This window comes from Ipomoea triloba, chromosome 4 (genome assembly GCF_003576645.1).
Source record: "Ipomoea triloba cultivar NCNSP0323 chromosome 4, ASM357664v1".
Classification (NCBI taxonomy): Eukaryota; Viridiplantae; Streptophyta; class Magnoliopsida; order Solanales; family Convolvulaceae; genus Ipomoea; species Ipomoea triloba.
Window position 1 is genome coordinate 29,510,598 of NC_044919.1, and position 20,831 is coordinate 29,531,428.

The 20,831-nt window shown below is 36.6% G+C and overlaps 4 protein-coding genes across 5 annotated transcripts in view; 3 read left to right on the plus strand and 1 right to left on the minus strand.

Annotated features, from left to right (window-relative positions):
* LOC116016129 (protein HUA2-LIKE 2-like) overlaps positions 1–5,123 on the minus strand; it is a 16,066-nt gene extending 10,943 nt beyond the window's left edge. Inside the window, exons 1-2 of the mRNA XM_031256291.1 lie at positions 4,514–5,123; positions 497–573 (exon numbers count right to left, since the gene is read on the minus strand). Of these exons, the coding sequence (XP_031112151.1) occupies positions 497–573; positions 4,514–4,633 (197 nt within the window). The 5' untranslated portion in view covers positions 4,634–5,123. The remainder of the gene's footprint in view (positions 1–496; positions 574–4,513) is intronic.
* Positions 5,124–8,949: 3,826 nt separating this feature from the next.
* Positions 8,950–13,466, plus strand: LOC116017255 (CSC1-like protein At4g02900). The gene is made up of 12 exons (XM_031257802.1): positions 8,950–9,110; positions 9,730–10,079; positions 10,160–10,309; positions 10,427–10,562; positions 10,639–10,740; positions 10,900–11,019; positions 11,128–11,208; positions 11,315–11,655; positions 11,832–12,077; positions 12,172–12,496; positions 12,583–12,816; positions 13,012–13,466. The coding sequence occupies exons 2-12, from the start codon at positions 9,766–9,768 to the stop codon at positions 13,228–13,230; spliced, it is 2,268 nt and encodes a 755-aa protein (XP_031113662.1). The 5' UTR covers positions 8,950–9,110; positions 9,730–9,765; the 3' UTR covers positions 13,231–13,466.
* Positions 13,467–14,775: 1,309 nt separating this feature from the next.
* LOC116016342 (endo-1,3;1,4-beta-D-glucanase-like) lies at positions 14,776–16,952 on the plus strand. Of its 2 annotated transcripts, XM_031256561.1 has the most exons (8): positions 14,776–14,971; positions 15,169–15,190; positions 15,458–15,578; positions 15,732–15,822; positions 15,924–16,013; positions 16,108–16,208; positions 16,312–16,487; positions 16,744–16,952. In XM_031256561.1, exons 1-7 carry the CDS (start codon positions 14,824–14,826, stop codon positions 16,450–16,452), a joined length of 714 nt encoding a protein of 237 aa, XP_031112421.1. In that variant the 5' UTR covers positions 14,776–14,823; the 3' UTR covers positions 16,453–16,487; positions 16,744–16,952. The 2 variants fall into 2 exon arrangements, with proteins under 2 accessions (XP_031112421.1, XP_031112420.1); XM_031256560.1 differs by lacking the exon at positions 16,744–16,952 and having other exon boundaries at positions 16,312–16,710.
* A 1,598-nt stretch (positions 16,953–18,550) lies between these two features.
* Positions 18,551–20,801, plus strand: LOC116016341 (endo-1,3;1,4-beta-D-glucanase-like). The gene is made up of 7 exons (XM_031256559.1): positions 18,551–18,798; positions 18,995–19,016; positions 19,290–19,410; positions 19,606–19,696; positions 19,792–19,881; positions 19,994–20,094; positions 20,202–20,801. Exons 1-7 carry the CDS (start codon positions 18,651–18,653, stop codon positions 20,340–20,342), a joined length of 714 nt encoding a protein of 237 aa, XP_031112419.1. The 5' UTR covers positions 18,551–18,650; the 3' UTR covers positions 20,343–20,801.
* The last annotated feature ends 30 nt before the right edge of the window (positions 20,802–20,831 follow it).

Genomic DNA, 20,831 nt, shown 5'->3' on the forward strand with positions numbered 1-20,831 from the left:
AAAAAAAAAAAAAAAAAAAAAAGGGGGGGGGGGGGGGGGGGGGTGAATGCTTAGACATCACAGGATCAAAAGGAGTGCCTGATCACTTCACTGGAGAGAGTAAAATGTGAATGGCTATCATAAATTGATTGCATACATTTCCCATAAAATGCCAAAGCTCAAAACTTTCTTTGCTAAGGTAGATTTCATATACTTCAACAAGGTAATACAAACATTAAAAATTTACATGGCTCGGAAATCATATCATAAAGGTCATTAGTAATGCATTTTAACCCACAAGGCAATAATGGTTAAATTTCTGGAAAAAAAAATATTATTATTGTGTGCATAGTCTTAAATGTACTAAAATTAGCATGCTCACAAATTAAATAATTCAATTGTAAGACGAAAGGTAAAAAGGATGTATATTAGCTCAGAAAGCAGGTTTAAAGAGAAAATATGCATATAAGCACAAGGAACATATAAGAACAGAACTAAAATGGCATGCAATACTCACATTTGTTGGGTTCCAAAAAAGAAGACAAGCACCTTCTTCCAGTCAGGAGGATAACCCCACTTCTCAGGCTCACTTACCTGCCATCCACCACCAACAAGTAAATTATGCTCTCTTTTAGTTAGTTATGCCATTCACACATAGGAATGGAATAAAATCAGCAAAAGAGAAAATGGTGTACAGCAAACCATAATGAAAGCATAAAAAATCTAAGTATTCACTAAATGCTACATAGTTTATTAATATGGAGCATGCTTTTTATAAAAGCATTTAAATCCATTAGGAATCCAATATTAATATGTTTAGACCAATTTTTTACATTATCAAATTAAATAATAACTTTTTTATTATTTGATAAACTTTAAATGATAAATTATGAATGATTAAATTTAATTGCAAGTCAATACCTTGAAGATCTTTGTAAATGATATATCTGTCTCAAAGAAAGTAGGTTGCATTCAATGTTACTGACAAAACAATGCAAGCTGAGAAGTGACTTGCAGTACTTTTAAGGTGTATAAAGATTGATCCAATTCACTGAAGCCAATGTAAAAGTTAAAAGAGTGAAAGAGGGCATAGTGCGGGGCCCAATTGGCCAAAAAATTGATTTTAAGTGTCAAAATACTGTAACCTTAAGGCACACAAATCCCAAACCATACATGATAGCAACAAGTACATACCAAAAAAGTGTTACCCACTGAAACTTGTCAAACAGAGAAGAAATATATACATTCAACTACGTCAACATTTCAATTTTCTGAGAGGCAAAGCCTTGGGGTGTTTGATGTTTGTTTTTGAGATATGGGGTTATAGGAGGGGGAGAGTTGAGAGGGGTGTTGAGGGTATCTCAAGAAATAGAGTACTCTTTCACTTCAGGAAGGCTGCGAAGTCCAAGGAGGCAAGGGAAAAAAAAAAACAAAAAGCACAAATTTATGGAACATCAACTTCTGTTAAGTGTTTTTAAAATGTGTAGCAAGAACCTGAACCAACAGTAAACTTGTCAAACATAGAAGAAATATATACATTCAGCTCCCTCAACACTTCAATTTTCTGAGAGACAGACTTGAGGTGTTTGATGTTTGTTTTTGAGATATGGGGTTTTAGGAGGGGGGAGGTTGGAGAGGGGTGTTGATGGTATCTAAAGAAATAGAGTACTCTTTCACTTCAGGAAGGCTGCAAAGTCCAAGGGAAAAAAATGCTAAAAAGCACAAATCTATGGAGCATCAACTTCTGTTAAGTATTTTACAATGTGTAGCAAGAACCTGAACCAACAGTAAACTTGTCAAACATAGAAGAAATATATACATTCAGCCCCCTCAACATTTCAATTTTTTGGGAGGCAAAGACTTGAGGTGTTTGGTGTATGTTTATGAGATATGGGATTTTAGGAGGGGGGGAGGGTGGAAAGGGGTGTTGATGGTATCTCAAGAAATAGAGTACTCTTTCACTTCAGGAAGGCTGCAAAGTCCAAGGGAAAAAATTAAAAATAAAAAGCTAAAAAGCACAAAGTTATGGAACATCAACTTCTATTAAGTGTTTTACAATGTGTAGCAAGAACCTGAACCAACAGTAAACTTGTCAAACATAGAAGAAATATATACATTCAGCTCCCTCAACATTTCAATTTTTTGGTTGGCAAAGACTTGAGGTGTTTGGTGTATGTTTATGAGATATGGGATTTTAGGAGGGGGAGGGGGGGGTGGAGAGGGGTGTTGATGGTATCTAAAGAAAGAGTACTCTTTCACTTCAGGACGGCTGCAATGTCCAAGGAAAAAAAAAACTAAAAAACACAAATTTATTGCACATCAACTTCTGTTAAGTGTTTTATAATGTCTAGCAAGAACCTGAACCAACAGTTTTTTACATATACCTGAACCAATAATATTTACATATGTCAGAACTCAAAAGCCCAATGGGAAAGAAAAGAACTTCTTGATTTAAATAAAAAGTAATAAAAGAGGTGCAAATTATTGACTAGCAAAAAGAAGCATTTTTTTTTGGTAATTAATCACTTAACTAAAGCCTTTTCAGCATCATTCATTTTCTCTTACTTGGGCATACAGTTGTACACTTGTGTTAGGAAGACATTTGCAGTTCCTAATTGCATGGTGACTTCTTTTGATTTGGTCATCAACTACATCAAAGACATAGCTAGAAACTTTTGTGATCTCGGCTTTGCATTTGTTAAACGGTCCGCGAACAAAGTCGCTCATCTGTTAGCTAGGGAGGCCTTCGGCAAGTCTGACTGTTTGGACTGTTTTTCAGTTCCTTTTTCCTATTTTGCTCATGTACTGAATTCTGATTTCTATTAATCTAAGTTTTCTCTTTTGCTCAAAAAAAAAAAAAAAAAAAAAAAAAAAAAAAAAAAAAAAAAAAAAAAAAAAAAAAAAAANAACACAAATTTATTGCACATCAACTTCTGTTAAGTGTTTTATAATGTCTAGCAAGAACCTGAACCAACAGTTTTTTACATATACCTGAACCAATAATATTTACATATGTCAGAACTCAAAAGCCCAATGGGAAAGAAAAGAACTTCTTGATTTAAATAAAAAGTAATAAAAGAGGTGCAAATTATTGACTAGCAAAAAGAAGCATTTTTTTTTGGTAATTAATCACTTAACTAAAGCCTTTTCAGCATCATTCATTTTCTCTTACTTGGGCATACAGTTGTACACTTGTGTTAGGAAGACATTTGCAGTTCCTAATTGCATGGTGACTTCTTTTGATTTGGTCATCAACTACATCAAAGACATAGCTAGAAACTTTTGTGATCTCGGCTTTGCATTTGTTAAACGGTCCGCGAACAAAGTCGCTCATCTGTTAGCTAGGGAGGCCTTCGGCAAGTCTGACTGTTTGGACTGTTTTTCAGTTCCTTTTTCCTATTTTGCTCATGTACTGAATTCTGATTTCTATTAATCTAAGTTTTCTCTTTTGCTCAAAAAAAAAAAAAAAAAAAAAAAAAAAAAAAAAAAAAAAAAACTGTGGCTACTTAAAAAGGGAGGGAAATTTTAAAACAGAGCTTTAACATATTTGACTTTCATTTCCTGAAATATTGGAGTCAAGTAAAATTTATCCCAAACAAAAAAAAAATGTCCTAGTAAGTTTAAGTAATAATCAAACAATCAAAACAAGTTGTTATGAAATTCATTTAATTATATTGATATTCTGAGCATTGAATTGAGCCATTGAGGACCATATTTCAATTTACAACACAATGGTATCATGATGTCATTCATAACTCATCAAACCCTTTATATTCTCAAGTTGGGGAAAACCGCAAAAACTATGTAGCTTTTATTGTCTTGAACTGAATTCCTACAAATATGATTCAGTCATATATTATTGCTATAACAGTTGAACAAGCTCCTAACTCCTAAAAGTAAAAGCTTTTTAGGTTTCCATCAAAACAAAGAACTAATTTGAGCATGCAGTATGTCCTTAGTTGGGGAAAACCAAACAAACTATGTACTTTTTTTTTGTCTTGAACCCAATTCCTTCAAATGCAATTCAGTGATGTAATATTGCTAAAACACATGCACTAACTCCTAACTCCTTAAAAGTTCAAAACGTTTTAGGTTTCCCTTTCTATGAACAAAGTACTAATTCAAGCATGCAGTATGTCCAACAAAATTAGTTGGGGAAAACCACACAAACTATGTACCTTTTGTTTTTTGTCTTGAACGCACTTCCTTCAAATACAATTCACTGATTCAGTCATGTACTATTATTACAACACTTGCACTAACTCCCAAATCCTTAAAGTTTAAAACTTTTTAGGTTTCCCCTCTACGGACAAAGTACTAATTTGGGCATGCAGTATATCCACACACACACACACACACAAAGTTGCTAATATCATCAGATCCATGCTGGCATAAAATGGGGAGAAAAGTAAAACAGCAGCCAGATATAACAATGATTATAAACTAGTGAGTAGGCGAGTTCAGAGAGCATATAACTAAATACAGTTCAACTAGAACGAAAGCAAAGATTATCAGAGATGAAGTGTTGACATACCGTAGCAGGCCAGGCCGGAAATCCTTTGACCTTAGCAAGAACGAGATCCCCTACCTTATACTGCCGGCGAGCGGCAGCCGCCGCAGCAGCTTTACTGGCACCTTTTCTCCTTGGAGCCATAGAAACACAGAAATACCAAAGTAATCAATCAAGTGAAAGGCATGCACGGCCTAAACAACAACTTCAAGAGGCTCCCCGATGAATTTCCACCGAAAGTGCCCACTTTTGGGAACAAAAACCAAACAGCTTTGAGTGTCCTAAGGTTTCCAGCTGAAGAATTGGCATAAAAACTCCCAGGCATTGATAGATCTTTAAACGCAGAAAACGGCAAGTAATTGAAATTCAAAAAATGAAAAAAGAAAAACGCCTAAAATTAAGGCAAACAGCTAAAGGAGAGTAGCATATTGATGAGCGGTTGCGCTTAAAACCCTAACCCTACTTTTACAGAGCGGACGGGACGGGACGGGGGGTGAGAGTGAGGAAAGACTTACGACGCAGCCCATTCACACACATAGAACCAAAAACAGATATGAATTGGGTAAAGAGAGAGAGAGAGAAAGAGAGAGAGCGCATGCTAAGGTGCGCGGGGCGTTGTCTAGGTTAGAGATGAGTAGGCTAACGTGCGCGGTGGGCGGACTCTTACATACCGCGCCGCAACACGTGACTTACCAACTTACGTTACAACTTGCTGCCATAACTCTGTGCCCCTGAAAATCCGGATTATTATTGGGCCGAATTTTACTGTGGGCCTTCATGTAATACGACAAAATAAGATGGCCCAATACTTTCCTTGAGCCTTTTATGAAGTTCAGGCCTGTTGTGCTTTAACGGGTCTTACGGCCCATATCAAAACCCAATATGCAGTGACAAAATCTCCTCTTTCTTTTTTTTAAAAAAAATCTCCTCTTTCTTTTTGTCCTTAATATTGAGTATTGATGAATGATGACATGATAATTCACTAGGATTCAATGTAGCGGGGACAAAGCAAAACTTATGAACTTATTTTAGATTAATTTTAATCGTGTTTAATAACATGTATCACCCTTTTTATTAAATATGCAAATGATTGATAGTGCAAATTGTTATCTTAGATGATTGATAGTGCAAGTATATATATGGATCATAAGTCGTACAAAAGAAAAGCAAAAGATTCTTATCAATTTTTTTAGAATCACTGACTCTATTACAATGTAGTATATAATGGCGAATCCAGAAATTAAGTTGAGTGGGGTGGAAAAGCAAAGGTAAAATGAAGTCCATAAAATAAAGAGGATTCCAATGCATATATAATCCAATATGCATTGCCTTATTAGAATATTGATTGCAGCAAATAATCTATCTTCCTATCATTTCACCATATACTACAGTACAAATAGTTGCGTTTGAGACACTAACCACATCCATCAATACTCCAACTAAGATGGGGCATTCTATTCAACCCTCCCATCCATAACTCCAAACTCATTCCTTATCCCCTTCTTAATTGTTTCAATTCCCAGCAGGCGCATTAGCTAACCCAACATATTCACTAACAACAATATAATAGCGCTTTCGAACACTACTTACACAAGACCTTGACTAGATGAATCCTCAAAAGTTGATTTTCTTTTAAAGAATTTTTTCCATAACTAATCAACAAATCACTAATTAGCTAATTAACTAATAAGTAATAACAAATTAGAAATCAAACAAAATTGGACAGTGGATGGCAAATTGGCAATACGGCAGTGAGCAGTTCAAGAGCAACAAAATACAAGCTTGTGTCAATTAAGGCAAAAACTAATAATTAAAAAAAAAACACAAAATAGAGCAAAAACTATCAGCAAGTAGTATCAATTGAAGTAGGGCAACTTCAAAATTAGGGAAATTAATGCAAAAAATAAATAAATAAATAAATTAGGGCAAACACAAATTAAAAAAAAAAATTAGGCGAATAAATTATTGAAATCAACCTTTATAGTTCAAGACTTCAAGGGGTGAGATTGTGAGAAGTTGATGTTAATTACTTTATTAGTAAATAGTAAGGGAAGAAACCGAAGAATCGAAGAAGAATAGAACAAACCTGGTGGGATGTGGCTAGTGTCAAGCAGTCGAGGGCCTAGGCAGAGGCCGGAGGCGGACAGGCGGTGGCGTCTGCGAGGCGAGGCGGTGGACCGGCAACGGCGCAGCGCCGTGGACCGTGGTGGACTGGTGACGCGGTAAGAGGCGAGGGCGAACTGGCGATGCAAAGAGAAGAGCACGGGAGCCCTAGAGGAAGAAAGAAAATTTTATATATATATATATATATATATATATATATATATATATATATATATATATATATATATATATATATATATATATATAACAGCCCCAAAACGACGTCGTTTTGGGGCTGTAAATTTTGGACAGTGGGGGCAGCAGCCTCCAGTGCCCCCATGCTGCATCCGCCACTGGTAGTATATATATCTGTAACATTATATTTGGAAGTTACATATGTGCTACTGAGTTACAAGCTATTTGGTTTATCAACATGAAATTATTAGTATATGATGTATTAAAGGTAGTTAGTCGGCCCTTTCTCTACCAGCTAGAAAGCTTTAAGAGAGTTCGCCCCTCCAAAAGTCTCCTTTATCCCTTGGCATTGCGCGAGTTCGATAGGGTTATGGTTAGGGACACATAGCAGTTACTTCGCGTGATAATTAACATGTGGATCCTATGTATTGGTTGATCAAGTTAGTGACATCACATATCGGCAGGATCGGTACAAACATTTTATAGGTCCCTGGCCGAAATTTAAAAAAAGGGCCCCTATATGAAAATAATTTGTTTCCGAATGATCAATTTGTTTTCTTCTTTTTCTTTTTTCACTTTCGGATGAATGTTTTTTAGGCAACATTGTATTAAAAAAAATTAATATATATAATAAAAGTAATAAAACCGATCTTAACAAAAAAAAAAAAAAAAAAGGAACAAAAGCACCTGACACTTATGAATCAATCAATCCGAATCAGTCAATCGAAAATCTTTAGTTCGCCCAACGGTAAACATGTGCCTTCAATTCCTGCATATAATAAACCTAATAAATTTACAATTTCATTTTACATAGAAATCCTAATAAGTAGAATTAAAACATAAATAAAATTTCTAATTATTTAAATAGCAAGGTGACAATTACTCAATTAGGAATTTAGGATTCCACAAACAGCATTACAACAATAACGACATTACGGCCTAATATGCATTCTACACTTCATAAAATACCTTTGCAATGGCAGATTAGGCAAGACGCATGCGATTAGGGCATTAATGCATTAGGCGACGGCGCAAGGGCACTACGAATCTACGATTTGCGAAGACGACTAAGCGAAGCACTGGCTGGCCGGCGAGGCGCCGAATATAGTCTATTGAGTATTTGAGTGGTTACTATGGCGTAGGCGCGAACGGCGACCCTTATACTCCTGGGTGGTTGGGCGGTGTGAGCGGTGGGTGTGCGACAACGTCTCGTTTAGTCTTTGTGAGTTCAGTTCTCGACTTCCAGAAACAATTAACCCTATTATTTTTTTAATATATAATACATAATATATATTATATATATAATATTCCGTATATCTTATGGCCTATGGGGCCCCTACAGAGACGGGCCCTGGGCAAGTGCCCACCCTGCACCCCCCTCTGGGTCGGCCCTGCATATCGGTGACGAACCAACTAAAGTTGACATGAGAGTTGAGACAACGATTTATATGACAATAATAAATTTCGTCTTTAATCCGGTAATGAATACTACGAGAGATAATTGTATGTGTGAGAAGCGTTATCTTCATATTTATTTATATTTTTGTACTAAAAATCATCCATTTGATGCATAGAACCCGATCTGTTGTGAGACTACATATTGAATAGTTTTCTATAATTCAAAATGATTCTCCAAATGAGTAAAAGAACAATTCAAGTATATAAAAATTTACAAAGTCAAACATGTCACAATATGTTTCTAATCTTTCTATAGACAACTAACTTTCTTTCTAACCCAAAAACAATTCCATTTTCTGTTATTTCCCACAAATTTACCCGGGGTAGGACACAATGTACGAAAACTCCAATTACTAGCATACTACGTTGACAGTATAACCTCAGTAGCAACTAACAAACAACAACATAAAATTGTGAAAATCGAATGTCTTTCCATCAACAACAATGAGGTCGCTAAGACATGACTCTTTTTATGTCGGATCGAATTTGCAGCAGCTTAGGAATAAACGGCGGGCCGGCGGACAACTGTCGTGACACGCATTCTTGTTTAAGTATCAGCCTCTGGGCCGTCGCGCTTTACAGCGAAGAGAAATAAGCCGGCTTGTTGCTGACCCATTCCATCACCCATCATCATCATCACCACCAAAGCAAAATCGGTTCTTGACAGCTCTTTTCTTCCCCACCGCATTCTTTATCTGTTCAGAGTTATTGTTGCAGAAGTTAGCATTCTCTTCACCCATCTTTCTGTATTTCAGTTTCTCTGGCTTGTTCTTTTCAAAAGTGAGCTTAGAATTTGCAGTACCAAGAAAAGATGATATATGTTGGGATGAAATGCTTACCATTACGCCAAAAGTTATAACAGAAGGTACAACTTTATACACATTTTTTCGAGAAGTAGAGTTCTGGATTTGACCTTTCAAGCCTCAACTCAATAATCTTCTAGTTAGGTGTTGGACTTGGCTTTCACGGCCTCACGGGTCTCTGCCTAACAATATCTTTATGGTTCTCATGTTTTTTTAGTGACGACACGAAGGTGTGCACAAGGAATCATTATTGTGTGGACCATGGTCCACGCAGCTGTGTGGACCATGCTATCAAATAATGCACATTCAATATAAAAATAATATCCATTCAGTATAAAAATAATGTACATTATATTCAGGGGATGTACATTATTTGTGTACTAAATGTACATTATTTTTATAGTACATTCAGTACAAAAATAATGTACATTTAGTACATTAAAAATGTACATTTTATTATGGTCCATACAGCTGTGTGGACCATGGTCCACACAATAATTTGCCGTGCAGAAGGAGGTAAACCATAACTGATTGTTCAAACCAAGAATGTCAATAAATTGCTCCTGTTGATGGTTGAACTTGTAACATTGTGGTTAACGAGTCAACAATCTGAGCAAATTGGTTCTTGTTTCTTTGATTGTTGAAACCTATGCTCACTCAAATTTTAACCAAAATCTACAGGTTGAGAAGTAACATTTGAAGGAAAATATAATATAAATGGCTAGTGAGGGGGACATTGTTGTTTCAGCCATGATCAATCTTCTGTCAGCTATTGCATTCCTGGTGGCTTTTGCAGTTCTGCGCCTTCAACCATTTAATGATAGAGTGTACTTCCCAAAATGGTATTTGAAGGGTGTAAGAGCAAGCCCAAGAAGTTCAGGGCCCTTTCTGAGGAAATTTGTGAATTTGGATTTCAGAACTTACCTAAGGTTCTTGAATTGGATGCCCCATGCCCTAAAAATGCCACAACCAGAACTCATAGATCATGCAGGTCTTGATTCTGCAGTGTATATAAGGATTTACCTTCTAGGGTGAGTGTTTAGAGTTAAGGCTATGAATTGGCCACTACTTTTGTGTAGATCATCTAATTTGCAGACTCTTGGTTATGCAGGCTGAAAATATTTGTCCCCATTACACTTTTAGCTTTTGCTGTCTTAGTTCCTGTTAATTGGACTGGTGAAGCATTGAAGCACAGTGAGGACTTAACATTCAGTGATATTGACAAGCTGTCGATATCGAATATTCCTTCTGGATCACAGAAGTAATAAACATTGAATTTCTTCCTATTTTTTTGCTTTGGTCACCTGTTTGTGGTTAAATTTGCAGACATCAGCTCCTGTTAATGACCCCAGCCTGTATTTTGTTTAATTTCTTTCAGGTTATGGACGCACATAGCAATGGCTTACGTGTTCTCGTTTTGGACCTTATATGTTCTGTACAAAGAGTACGAAATCGTGACTGCATTGCGGTTGCACTTTCTTGCTTCTGAACATCGTCGTCCTGATCAGTTCACTGTGGGTGCATTGAAATTGTATGTTTGTGTTTTCTCGTGTTTCGCCTTCAGCTACTTACCGATTTTTATTCTTTAAGGTTCTTGTGAGAAACGTCCCTCCTGACCCCGATGAACCAGTTAGTGAACATGTTGAACATTTCTTCCGCGTAAACCATCCAGATCATTATCTTACGCATCAGGTCTGTTCCTGAACTGTTGTTTTGTTCATGTCAAGGACTCGAGGACAGTGTACTAAGTAGATATTTTGTTCCATTTCGTATTATATGGAACAAATTGTTAACTTCATTAGTTACTCTCGTTATCTTTTGCTTCGAATATATTAATCGTGTAAATTTCAGGTTGTATACAATGCAAATAACCTTGCAAAATTGGTGGCGAAAAAGAAGGGTATGGAAAATTGGCTTACTTATTACCAAACAAAGTATGAGAGAGACCCTACAAAAAGGCCAAAAACAAAGGTAATGCTTTTCGTACTTAAATTTGCTGATCTGTTAATGCTTATTTCTGTCAGCAAAGCGAGTTGATATCCATATATCATTAAATGCAACGTTTTATGTCATGTATAGACAGGTTTTTGGGGCCTTTGGGGAAAAACTGTGGATGCTATCGATTACTATGCATCTGAAATTGATAAGTTGATTGAAGAAGTAAGTGCTCGTGCTCTTAACTATGAGTAATAATAAGCTTTAATGCTTGAAGTTATTAGGACTAATCTTGCACGATAGTAACAATGGATTGAATTCTTCGATCTAGGAAGATGCAGAGAGGGAAAAGGTTACGAATGATCCCAAGGCAATAGTTCCTGCAGCATTTGTTTCGTTTAAATCTCGATGGGCTGCAGCAGTCTGTGCTCAAACTCAACAGTCAAGAAATCCGACCATTTGGCTAACAGAATGGGCTCCGGAGCCACGTGATGTCTACTGGAATAATCTTTCCATACCTTATGTTTCGCTCAATGTCCGAAGACTGCTAATGCTCGTTGCTCTATTCTTCCTTACTTTCTTTTTCATGATCCCCATTGCGCTTGTTCAGTCCATGGCAAGCATTGAAGGCATCGAAAAGGTTCTCCCTTTCTTGAAGCCACTGATAGAATTGTAAGTGATTTCTCGATTGACTATGTCTATACTAGGATTGTATTCAGCGAGAACAAATTTGAGAACTTTTCATAGTCTGTGCTATTGTCTGCCATTTAGGTTATTGTGATTTGTGAGTCATAACGTATCTGTTAAATTGTATAATGTCTAACTTAAGGCTACTATCCACTTGACAGGGATTTTATCAAGTCTGTTGTTCAAGGTTTTCTTCCTGGGATTGCACTGAAGATTTTTCTAGCAATTCTCCCTACGATTCTTATGATCATGTCCAAAATAGAAGGATTTACGTCGATTTCATCTCTGGAGAGAATATCAGCTGCAAAATATCACTTGTTTATACTTGTCAATGTCTTCCTAGGAAGCATCATTGCTGGAGCAGCATTCGAGCAACTCAAGACGTTTCTGGATCAGTCACCAACCGAGTATGCTAGCTCCCTCCTTTTCTTAACATCACTAGCTGCTATCTGTTAAGACTATCTGAATTATATTTTCTGTAACGTCTTGGATTCCTTGCAGGATTCCGAAAACAGTTGGCGTTGCAATTCCAATCAGAGCTACCTTCTTTATCACCTACATAATGGTTGACGGGTGGGCTGGCATTGCAGCCGAGGTTCTTAGGCTGGTTCCACTGATAATGTTTCATGTCAAGAATACATTCTTGGTAAAGACAGACCGGGATAGAGAGCAGGCGATGGACCCTGGTTCGATATCGTTTTCCATTTGTGAGCCACGAATACAGCTGTATTTCCTGCTAGGACTTGTATACTCGGTGGTCACGCCTATACTCCTCCCTTTCATCATTGTATTCTTCGCTTTTGCATATATGGTGTTCCGCCATCAGGTATGTTTCCAAAACGGCTTTTCGTTGTTTCATAGACTAACAAGAATCTAGCCTAACCTAATGAGTGATTGAATTCTCGTGGCAAGATCATCAATGTGTATGATCAGAAGTACGAAAGTGGTGCAGCGTTTTGGCCAGATGTGCATCGTCGTATTACCATCGGGCTGATTATATCCCAGCTCCTACTTATGGGACTGATGAGCACAAAAGACGCTGCACAATCAACCCCGGTGATTCTCGTTCTTCCCGTTTTAACCATCTGGTTTCATAAGGTCTGCAAGGGGAGATTCGAGTCTGCATTTGTCAAGTTCCCATTGCAGGTTAGTCCTTGCTCCTCTCCTCTCAGCTGAGAATCTGCCTGCTCTAAAGCTCTCAGATTCTTGAATGTTAAGCTGTGGGGGATTGTTGACCATATAATATATAAACATAAATGTGCAGTCCAACTATCAGCTTAAGCTTTTAGTTGAGATAGAACACATGCTTCAATTGTGATGATCTTTAGAAACTATGAACAGGAAGCAATGGTGAAAGACACGTTGGAGCGGGCAACCGAGCCGAATCTGAACTTGAAAGCTTATCTCCATGATGCTTATGTTCATCCTGTGTTTAAGGAAGCTGGGGCTGAGGGTTCTGCAACTCCTGCAATGGATGAGGAGGAGAGCAACTATCTTGTTGCCACCAAGAGAAGTTCCCGGGCGTGTAGTAACGCGGAAACAGGGTCGGATGTAGTTTGAGGAATGACATCTTGTCCCGTCTGCTTTATTCATCAGTCAAATCAATTCTTTATTTTTAATTTTTTTAAAATAGTTTTTCTTGAAATTTTTGTCACTACATTTGACTGTCATTCTGTATTTTTAGTTTTTTTTTAGATAGTTTTTCTTGAAATTTTTGTCACTACATTTGACTGTCATTCTGTTTGTTACTTTACAATGTGTACAATGTGTGCTTGTATAATACCCACGTAAGAACATATGCAAGTTGTTTTGTCGGACTCTATCTGACGCCAGCAGTGATGTTTGCGTGAAAGTATTATAAGGAAAAGTATAACTTTGGGTTGATCTTTTTTGTCAATTGATGCAATCGTGGAAAGACCAAAGGTACAAGATAACTGGATTATATGGAAAACTCGCCATTAGTGCTACTTTTCAGCCCAGAAATGAAGAATAGTAATTCTAGGACTAAGATCTATTAGTAAATCTTGCATTTATTTTCTTCGGAAGGTTGGAAAGCTGATTCATATGGCCGCCGTGGCACGAGTTCCGGCGTCGAATTTCGTGAGACTGCCGGAGAATTACTTGCACTTCATGAGTTATAGGCTGAGGGATAGCCATGACGAGAGACCTCACGAAAATGTGATGGCAATATAAAAAAAATAAAATTGCACATTTACTGTGAGCTATAGTTTTTAGTGTAGTAATAAACATTTGATCTTAGCAGTAAACATACTCTTTGTTCAGCCTATCTTATAGAGTGTTCTCACTTTTCGTATAGATTGAACTTGTTCAGTTGTACATAATATTTTTAATATTCCGTATAATTTATCTCTCTTTTATTTATAATTTATATACTATGCTATTTAATGAAACAATTATTTTGATAATCACAATATTTTCATTGTTATTTTTAAACCTTATCGATTTAAGTGAATAACTTATAGGCAATTTCAGTAAATTATGTACTAATAATTTCACTGTCACAGAGATATCAAAGATTTATTCCTCAGATTCAAGGAAAACATTTTCTATCAAACCAAACACCTCCTTAGGGGGTGTTTGGTTGGACATGGAAAATGTTTTCTTAAAAAGGGGAGGGAAATGTTGTTATATGTTGTTTGGTTGGATGGAAAACATTTTCATTGGAAAATGAATTCCTTAAAGTTGAGGACAATGAATTCCTTGCAAAGAGGTGAGATTTTGTTTTGCACAAGACTTGAGAAGAAAAAATAACATGCTTGGATAATTTTACCCTTATAAATGTTTCTTAATTACATAGACACCTATTTATTCATTTATCTTTTTAGGGACATAATGATCTTTATATTCATAATTTCTTATCATTACAAACTCAATCAAACAATGAATTTTTCAGTAATTTTTTTTCACCAACTAAATAATGAAATCTATTTTGCTGATAATTTATTTTTCATAGAATTTGGATTTCATTTCGTTTAAGATGTTAAAAAGAATGAGAATGCACAGTCAATTTTATTAACCAGTTGGACAGTTGGTTGAGAAGGACGTATATATATAAGAGTTCAAAACCTGCAGCTACCCACTCACTCTTCAATCTCTCTGGGAAGAAGATCAAAATCTCTATTCATCAAGAAGATGTCCGGGCCACAGTGCTGCCAGAACCCACCCACTTTGAGTCCAAGCACCGGAGTTGGGTCGGTGGTGGAGCTTGGCGGCCTCAAGTCTTATGTCACCGGCTCTGCCAATTCCAACCTCGCTATCCTTCTCGTCTCCGACGTTTTTGGTAGGAATTTTTCAAACACAAATACTTTATGTCAATTTAGGTTTGTTGATTTGCATTTTTTTCAAGTAAAATTGACAGCAATTAAGCAAGATTCTTCATTTTCCTTCTTTTTCAATCGGTTTGCAAGTTCGAGAACAATTAGACCTTTGTTGTTGAACTCCCATTCACTTTCCTTTCCCTTTACCCTTGTTTTGCAGGTTATGAATCTCCAAATCTCAGGTACCCTCATTTCTCCTCAACCTGCAGCTCTTATGTTGTGCATATCTGCAGATTACTACTCTGAAATGTAGCTTTCTCATTCCTAAACCAAGTAGTTAGCAGTGCCATGTAGCTCCTTTTGCAGACAAGGCATTATTATCTGGTTTTCTATTATAATTTCTTTGCTTGTTGTTCCCTTCCATATTTAAGATGACAGCTTGTACGGCTTCACTGTTTGGTTTTCATCAGACTAATTCTCAACTCCTAATGTTAGTCTGTAATATGAAGGAAGATAGCTGACAAAGTTGCAGCTAGTGGATACTATGTTGTGGTTCCTGATTTCTTGTATGGAGATCCCTATGTTCCTGACAGCAAGCCTTTTGGAGACTGGATTCAAGCGCATGGAACAGTATGTTTTCTGGCTTTTACTAAATGAACCTACTTGTGTCATCCTCCAATGCAATAATATTCCCATTCTTTATGATCTCTTTGTGTGCTTGCATACGTGTTCTTACTGATATCATGATGGGGCTAGAACTATAGTGTGTAATTGTTTGTCCAGGACAAGGGATTTGAAGATGCGAAATCTATAATTGCGGCTCTAAAGAGTAAAGGAATCTCTTCGATAGGCGCTGCAGGGTACTGTTGGGGTGGTGAGTGAACATCTCTGTTAGGGAGGGTATCGGAATTCAGAACTCAGAAGTGGTCTCTCGTTTCAGATTGTATGTAACTCTGACACCCGATTTCTTTGCAGGTAAGGTGGTTGTGCAACTGGCATGGTCTGGGTATATTCAAGCTGCAGTTCTATTGCACCCATCGTTTGTAAATGTGGACGACATTAAGGGTATGAATCACGGTCCTGAGCTATGGGTTCATTGATATTTGCATTGAGCTAATGAGCTATGGATTCACTCCTTGTAATGAAAACTTATTTCCAGAGGTAAATGCACCCATTGCTATTCTGGGGGCTGAAATTGATAAAATGTATCCACCAGAGCTAATTAAACAATTTGAAGAGATCCTTTCATCAAAACCCAAGGTACATGAAACTATGAAAGGCAACGCTTTGAACTGATTACTTCTGGCTTTTGATTCTTATTTACAACACATGTCATTCTAATCTGTTTTGTTCATCAAAACAGGTGGAATCCTTTGTGAAAATCTTTCCGGGCGTGTGCCACGGGTGGAGTGTTAGGTACAGTGTTGAAGATGGGAAGGCTGTGCAGAGTGCTGAAGAAGCCTATCAAGACATGTTGAACTGGTTTACCAAGTTTGTGAAATGAATAAATCCACACTAGGAAATGCAGACTACAATTAAGTATTTGAATAGAACTCATGCTATGTTGGTTTTATATGAACTGTGTTTTTATGTAAGAACCAAGTAGTACACTTGCTTTATAATAGTCTATACTTAAGAAAAAAATTATGGAAAATTGTGTCAAGTTTAAATGAGAACTCACTTTCTCGTGAGAATTTGCAGACTAATTTGATGTGTCCATTTAGAATGATCAATGGCTAAAAAATAAGGGAAATTGTCTGTATATTTTTGTTTCAATTTTTTCTTTATTTTCCAGCTTTGATCATCTGCTGCCGCAATGGATGAGGAGGAGAGCAATTATCTTGTAGCCACCAAGAGAAGTTCCCATGCGTGTAGTAACATGGACATTGGATCTAATGTTGTTTGAGGAATGACATCTTGTCCTGTCCGATTTATTCATTTGTTAAATCAATTCTTTATTTTTAATTTTTTTTTAAACAGCTTTTCTTGAAATTTTTGTCACTACATTTGACTGTCATTATGTTTGTTACTTTACAATGTGCGCAAATTATATCGTGGACCGTTGTCCACAATGCATTGTGGACCGCGCATCAAAACGACGTCGTTTTGATTAATGAAAACAGACGGATGAATTCGCGCCACTCACTTTCAGTTCATATACACTGCAGTTACATTTCAATACAAGTGCAGTTACATTTCAACACAACTACAGTTACATTTTGATATAACTACAGTTTCATTCGATAATATAAAAACACAAAATGTGAAACTGTTATTCAGTATCAGTTCATATACACTGCAGTTACATTTCAACGCAACTACAGTTACATTTCGATATAACTACAGTTTCATTCGATAATATAAAACACAAATGTGAAACTGTTATTCAGTATTAGTTCATATACACTGCAGTTACATTTCAACACTACTACAGTTACATTTCGATATAACTACAGTTTCATTCGATAATATCAAAACAAATGTAAGGAAGTATCTTTTGAGATGAACTGTAGTGTCAATTACGGGTCCCGTCTCTCACTTACTGAAACGACGTCGTTTTGGGACCACGGTCCACAATGCATTGTGGACCGCGGTCCACGATATAAGAACTGTACAATGTGTGCTTGTATAATACCCACGTAAGAACATATGCAAATTGTTTTGTCGAATTCTATCTGACGCCAGCAGTGATGTCTGTGTGAGAGCATTAAGGAAAAGTATAAATCTTTGATATCTACGTGATGGTGAAATTATTATTATTACATAATTTACTGATATTGTGTATAAATTATTTATTTAAATCGAGAAGATTTATAAATAACAATTGTGATTATTAAAATAATTGTTTAATTAAAAACATACTAGTATAAATTATAAAAGAGAGACAAATTGTATTAACAACAAGTCCGATTTATATGAAAATTGAGAACACTTTATAAGATAGTAAAGAGTACGTTGACTACTAGGATCAAATCTATATCACTACACTAAAAACTATAACTCATCACATTTTCAAGAGGCTAAGTGTTGGACTTAACTTGGTCTTTTATGAGCCTCCGTCCAATAACCTACCTATCCACCAATTACTGAATTTAACTCTTTTAATGACTTACACCCAATATTAACAATAATAAAACTCGTAATATTTTTTTTTTGACAATCAACTCGTAATATTTTTAAAAGACAATATCAATCGTAACCCATAATATACATTGAATAAAGTCTACTTGATGCATAGCAATAAACCACCCTAAAAAATACTTATACAATAAATTCGACAGGAAATTATTGACAAAAATCAAACCTTTTGGTACAACCTTCTTAATTTTGTGCATGGAAGTGAGCCAATTGTCAAATCTTTTGACTGTATATTTGTGGATGGAAATAAAGGAGAAGGGAGTAGGGAGGCGTGGGAAGGACTAGGGAGGCGTGGAGAGGGCCAGAAGGGGAGAATTATGTGTATTTTAAATCTATGATATATTCAAATTAATCCATATTCGTATCGGTCTAATTAAAAAATAAAGTGAGAGTATGAATTTTCGATCATTTTTAGACACTCTTGGGTGAAAAGGACGTATATAAATAAGAGTAGCGCTAAACAATACCTACTCGTCGCTCCTACAACGCATTTAAAACCCGCAGCTACCCACTCATTCTTCAATCTATCTGCGAAGAAGATCAAAATCTCCATTCATCAAGAAGATGTCCGGGCCGCAGTGCTGCGAGAACCCACCCACTTTGAATCCAAGCGCCGGAGTTGGGTCGGTGGTGGAGCTGGGCGGCCTCAAGTCATATGTCACCGGAGCTGCCAATTCCAACCTTGCTATCCTTCTCGTCTCCGATATTTTTGGTAGGAATTTCTCAAACACAAATACTTTATGTCAATTTAGGTTTGTTGATTTGCTCTTTTTCAAGTAAAATTGACAACAATTAAGCAATATTCTTCATTTTCCTTCTTTTTCAATTGGTTTGCAAGTTCGAGAACAATTAGACCTTTGTTGTTGAACTCCCATTCACTTTCCTTTCCATTTACCCTTGTTTTGCAGGTTATGAATCTCCAAATCTCAGGTACCTTCATTTCTCCTCAACCTGCAGCTCTTATGTTGTGCATATCTGCAGATTACTACTCTGAATGTAGCTTTCTCATTCCTAAACCAAGTAGTTAGTAGCACCTTTTGCAGAGAAGGCATTGTTATCTGGTTTTCTGGTTTACTGTTATAATTTATTTGCTCGCTGTTCCCTTCCATTTTTAAGATGACAGCTTCTCCTCGTGGTACTGCTTCACTGTTTGGTTTTCATCAGACTAATTCTCAACTCCTAATGTTACTCTGTAATATGAAGGAAGATAGCTGACAAAGTTGCAGCTAGTGGATACTATGTTGTGGTTCCTGATTTCTTATATGGAGATCCCTATGTTCCTGACAGCAAGCCTATTGGAGACTGGATTCAAGGGCATGGAACAGTATGTTTTATGGCTTTTACTAAATGAACCTAGTTGTGCCATCCTGCAATGCAACAATATTGCTATAGATACTCCTTAAGGCTCCTGCAATGCAATAATATTCCCATTGTTTATTGATCTCTTTGTGTGCTTGCATACATGTTCTTACTGATATCATGATGGGGCTAGAACTATAGTGTATAATTGTTTGTCCAGGACAAGGGATTTGAAGATGCGAAATCTGTAATTGCGGCTCTAAAGAGTAAAGGAATCTCCTCGATAGGCGCTGCAGGGTACTGTTGGGGTGGTGAGTGGACATCTCTGTTAGGGAGGGTATCGGAATTCAGAAGTGGTCTCTCGTTTCAGATTGTATGCAACTCTGACACCCGAATTTCTTTGCAGCTAAGGTGGTTGTGCAACTGGCACAGTCTGGTTATATTCAAGCTGGAGTTCTATTGCACCCATCATTTGTAAATGTGGATGACATTAAGGGTATGAATCACAGTCCTGAGCTATGATCCATTGATATTTGCATTGAGCTATGATCCATTGATATTTGCATTGAGCTATGGATTCACTCCTTGTAACGAAAACTTATTTCCAGAGGTAAATGCACCCATTGCTATTCTGGGGGCTGAAATTGATAAAATGTCTCCACCAGAGCTTGTTAAACAATTTGAAGAGATCCTTTCATCAAAACCCGAGGTACTTGAAACTATGAAAGGCAACGCTTTGAACTGATTACTTCTGGCTTTTGATTCTTATTTACAAGAAACGCATGTCATTCTAAGCTGTTTTGTTCATCAAAACAGGTGGAATCCTTTGTGAAAATCTTTCCGGGTGTGTGCCACGGGTGGAGTGTTAGGTACAGTGTTGAAGATGGGAAGGCTGTGCAGAGTGCTGAAGAAGCCTATCAAGACATGTTGAACTGGTTTACCAAGTTTGTGAAATGAATAAATCCACACTAGGAAATGCAGACTACAATTAAGTATTTGAATAAAACTCATGCTATGCTTGTTTTTATATGAACTGTCAACTGTGTTTTTATGTAAGAACTAAGTAGTACACTTGCTTTATAATAGTCTCTACTTGGAAAAAAAATTATGGAAAATTATGTCTAAGTTTAAATGAGAACTTATTTTCTCGTGAGAATTTGCAGACTAATTTGATGTGTCCATTTAGAATGATCAATGGCTAAAAAATAAGGGAAATTGCTTGATATTTTGTTTCAAATGTTTCTTTATTTTCCAGCCTTGATCATCCTTGATGACGAACCATATTAGTTCACATGTTCTCACAGGAAGTATGATTTTCATTTGAATTTATGTATGTCAATTGGGTCGGTTTGCTCGATTTTGGGATGTATTTGAAAAATATTTGAATGAGTTGAGTTTATCTTTTTGCATTATAAATTATAAATCAAAATAGACGTAGTAGGGTGA

What these genes read in the sequence shown, in the direction of transcription:
- LOC116017255 (XM_031257802.1), top strand. Translation starts at nt 9,766, where the DNA reads ATGGCTAGTGAGGGGGACATTGTTGTTTCAGCCATGATCAATCTTCTG. An exon ending in ATTCCTTCTGGATCACAGAA is followed by an intron (nt 10,310 to 10,426) that starts GTAATAAACATT and finishes AATTTCTTTCAG; the next exon opens with GTTATGGACGCACATAGCAA. An exon ending in CTGGATCAGTCACCAACCGA is followed by an intron (nt 12,078 to 12,171) that starts GTATGCTAGCTC and finishes GATTCCTTGCAG; the next exon opens with GATTCCGAAAACAGTTGGCG.
- LOC116016342 (XM_031256561.1), top strand. Translation starts at nt 14,824, where the DNA reads ATGTCCGGGCCACAGTGCTGCCAGAACCCACCCACTTTGAGTCCAAGC. An exon ending in TATGAATCTCCAAATCTCAG is followed by an intron (nt 15,191 to 15,457) that starts GTACCCTCATTT and finishes TGTAATATGAAG; the next exon opens with GAAGATAGCTGACAAAGTTG. An exon ending in GGATTCAAGCGCATGGAACA is followed by an intron (nt 15,579 to 15,731) that starts GTATGTTTTCTG and finishes TTGTTTGTCCAG; the next exon opens with GACAAGGGATTTGAAGATGC.
- LOC116016341 (XM_031256559.1), top strand. Translation starts at nt 18,651, where the DNA reads ATGTCCGGGCCGCAGTGCTGCGAGAACCCACCCACTTTGAATCCAAGC. An exon ending in TCTCGTCTCCGATATTTTTG is followed by an intron (nt 18,799 to 18,994) that starts GTAGGAATTTCT and finishes CTTGTTTTGCAG; the next exon opens with GTTATGAATCTCCAAATCTC. An exon ending in GGATTCAAGGGCATGGAACA is followed by an intron (nt 19,411 to 19,605) that starts GTATGTTTTATG and finishes TTGTTTGTCCAG; the next exon opens with GACAAGGGATTTGAAGATGC.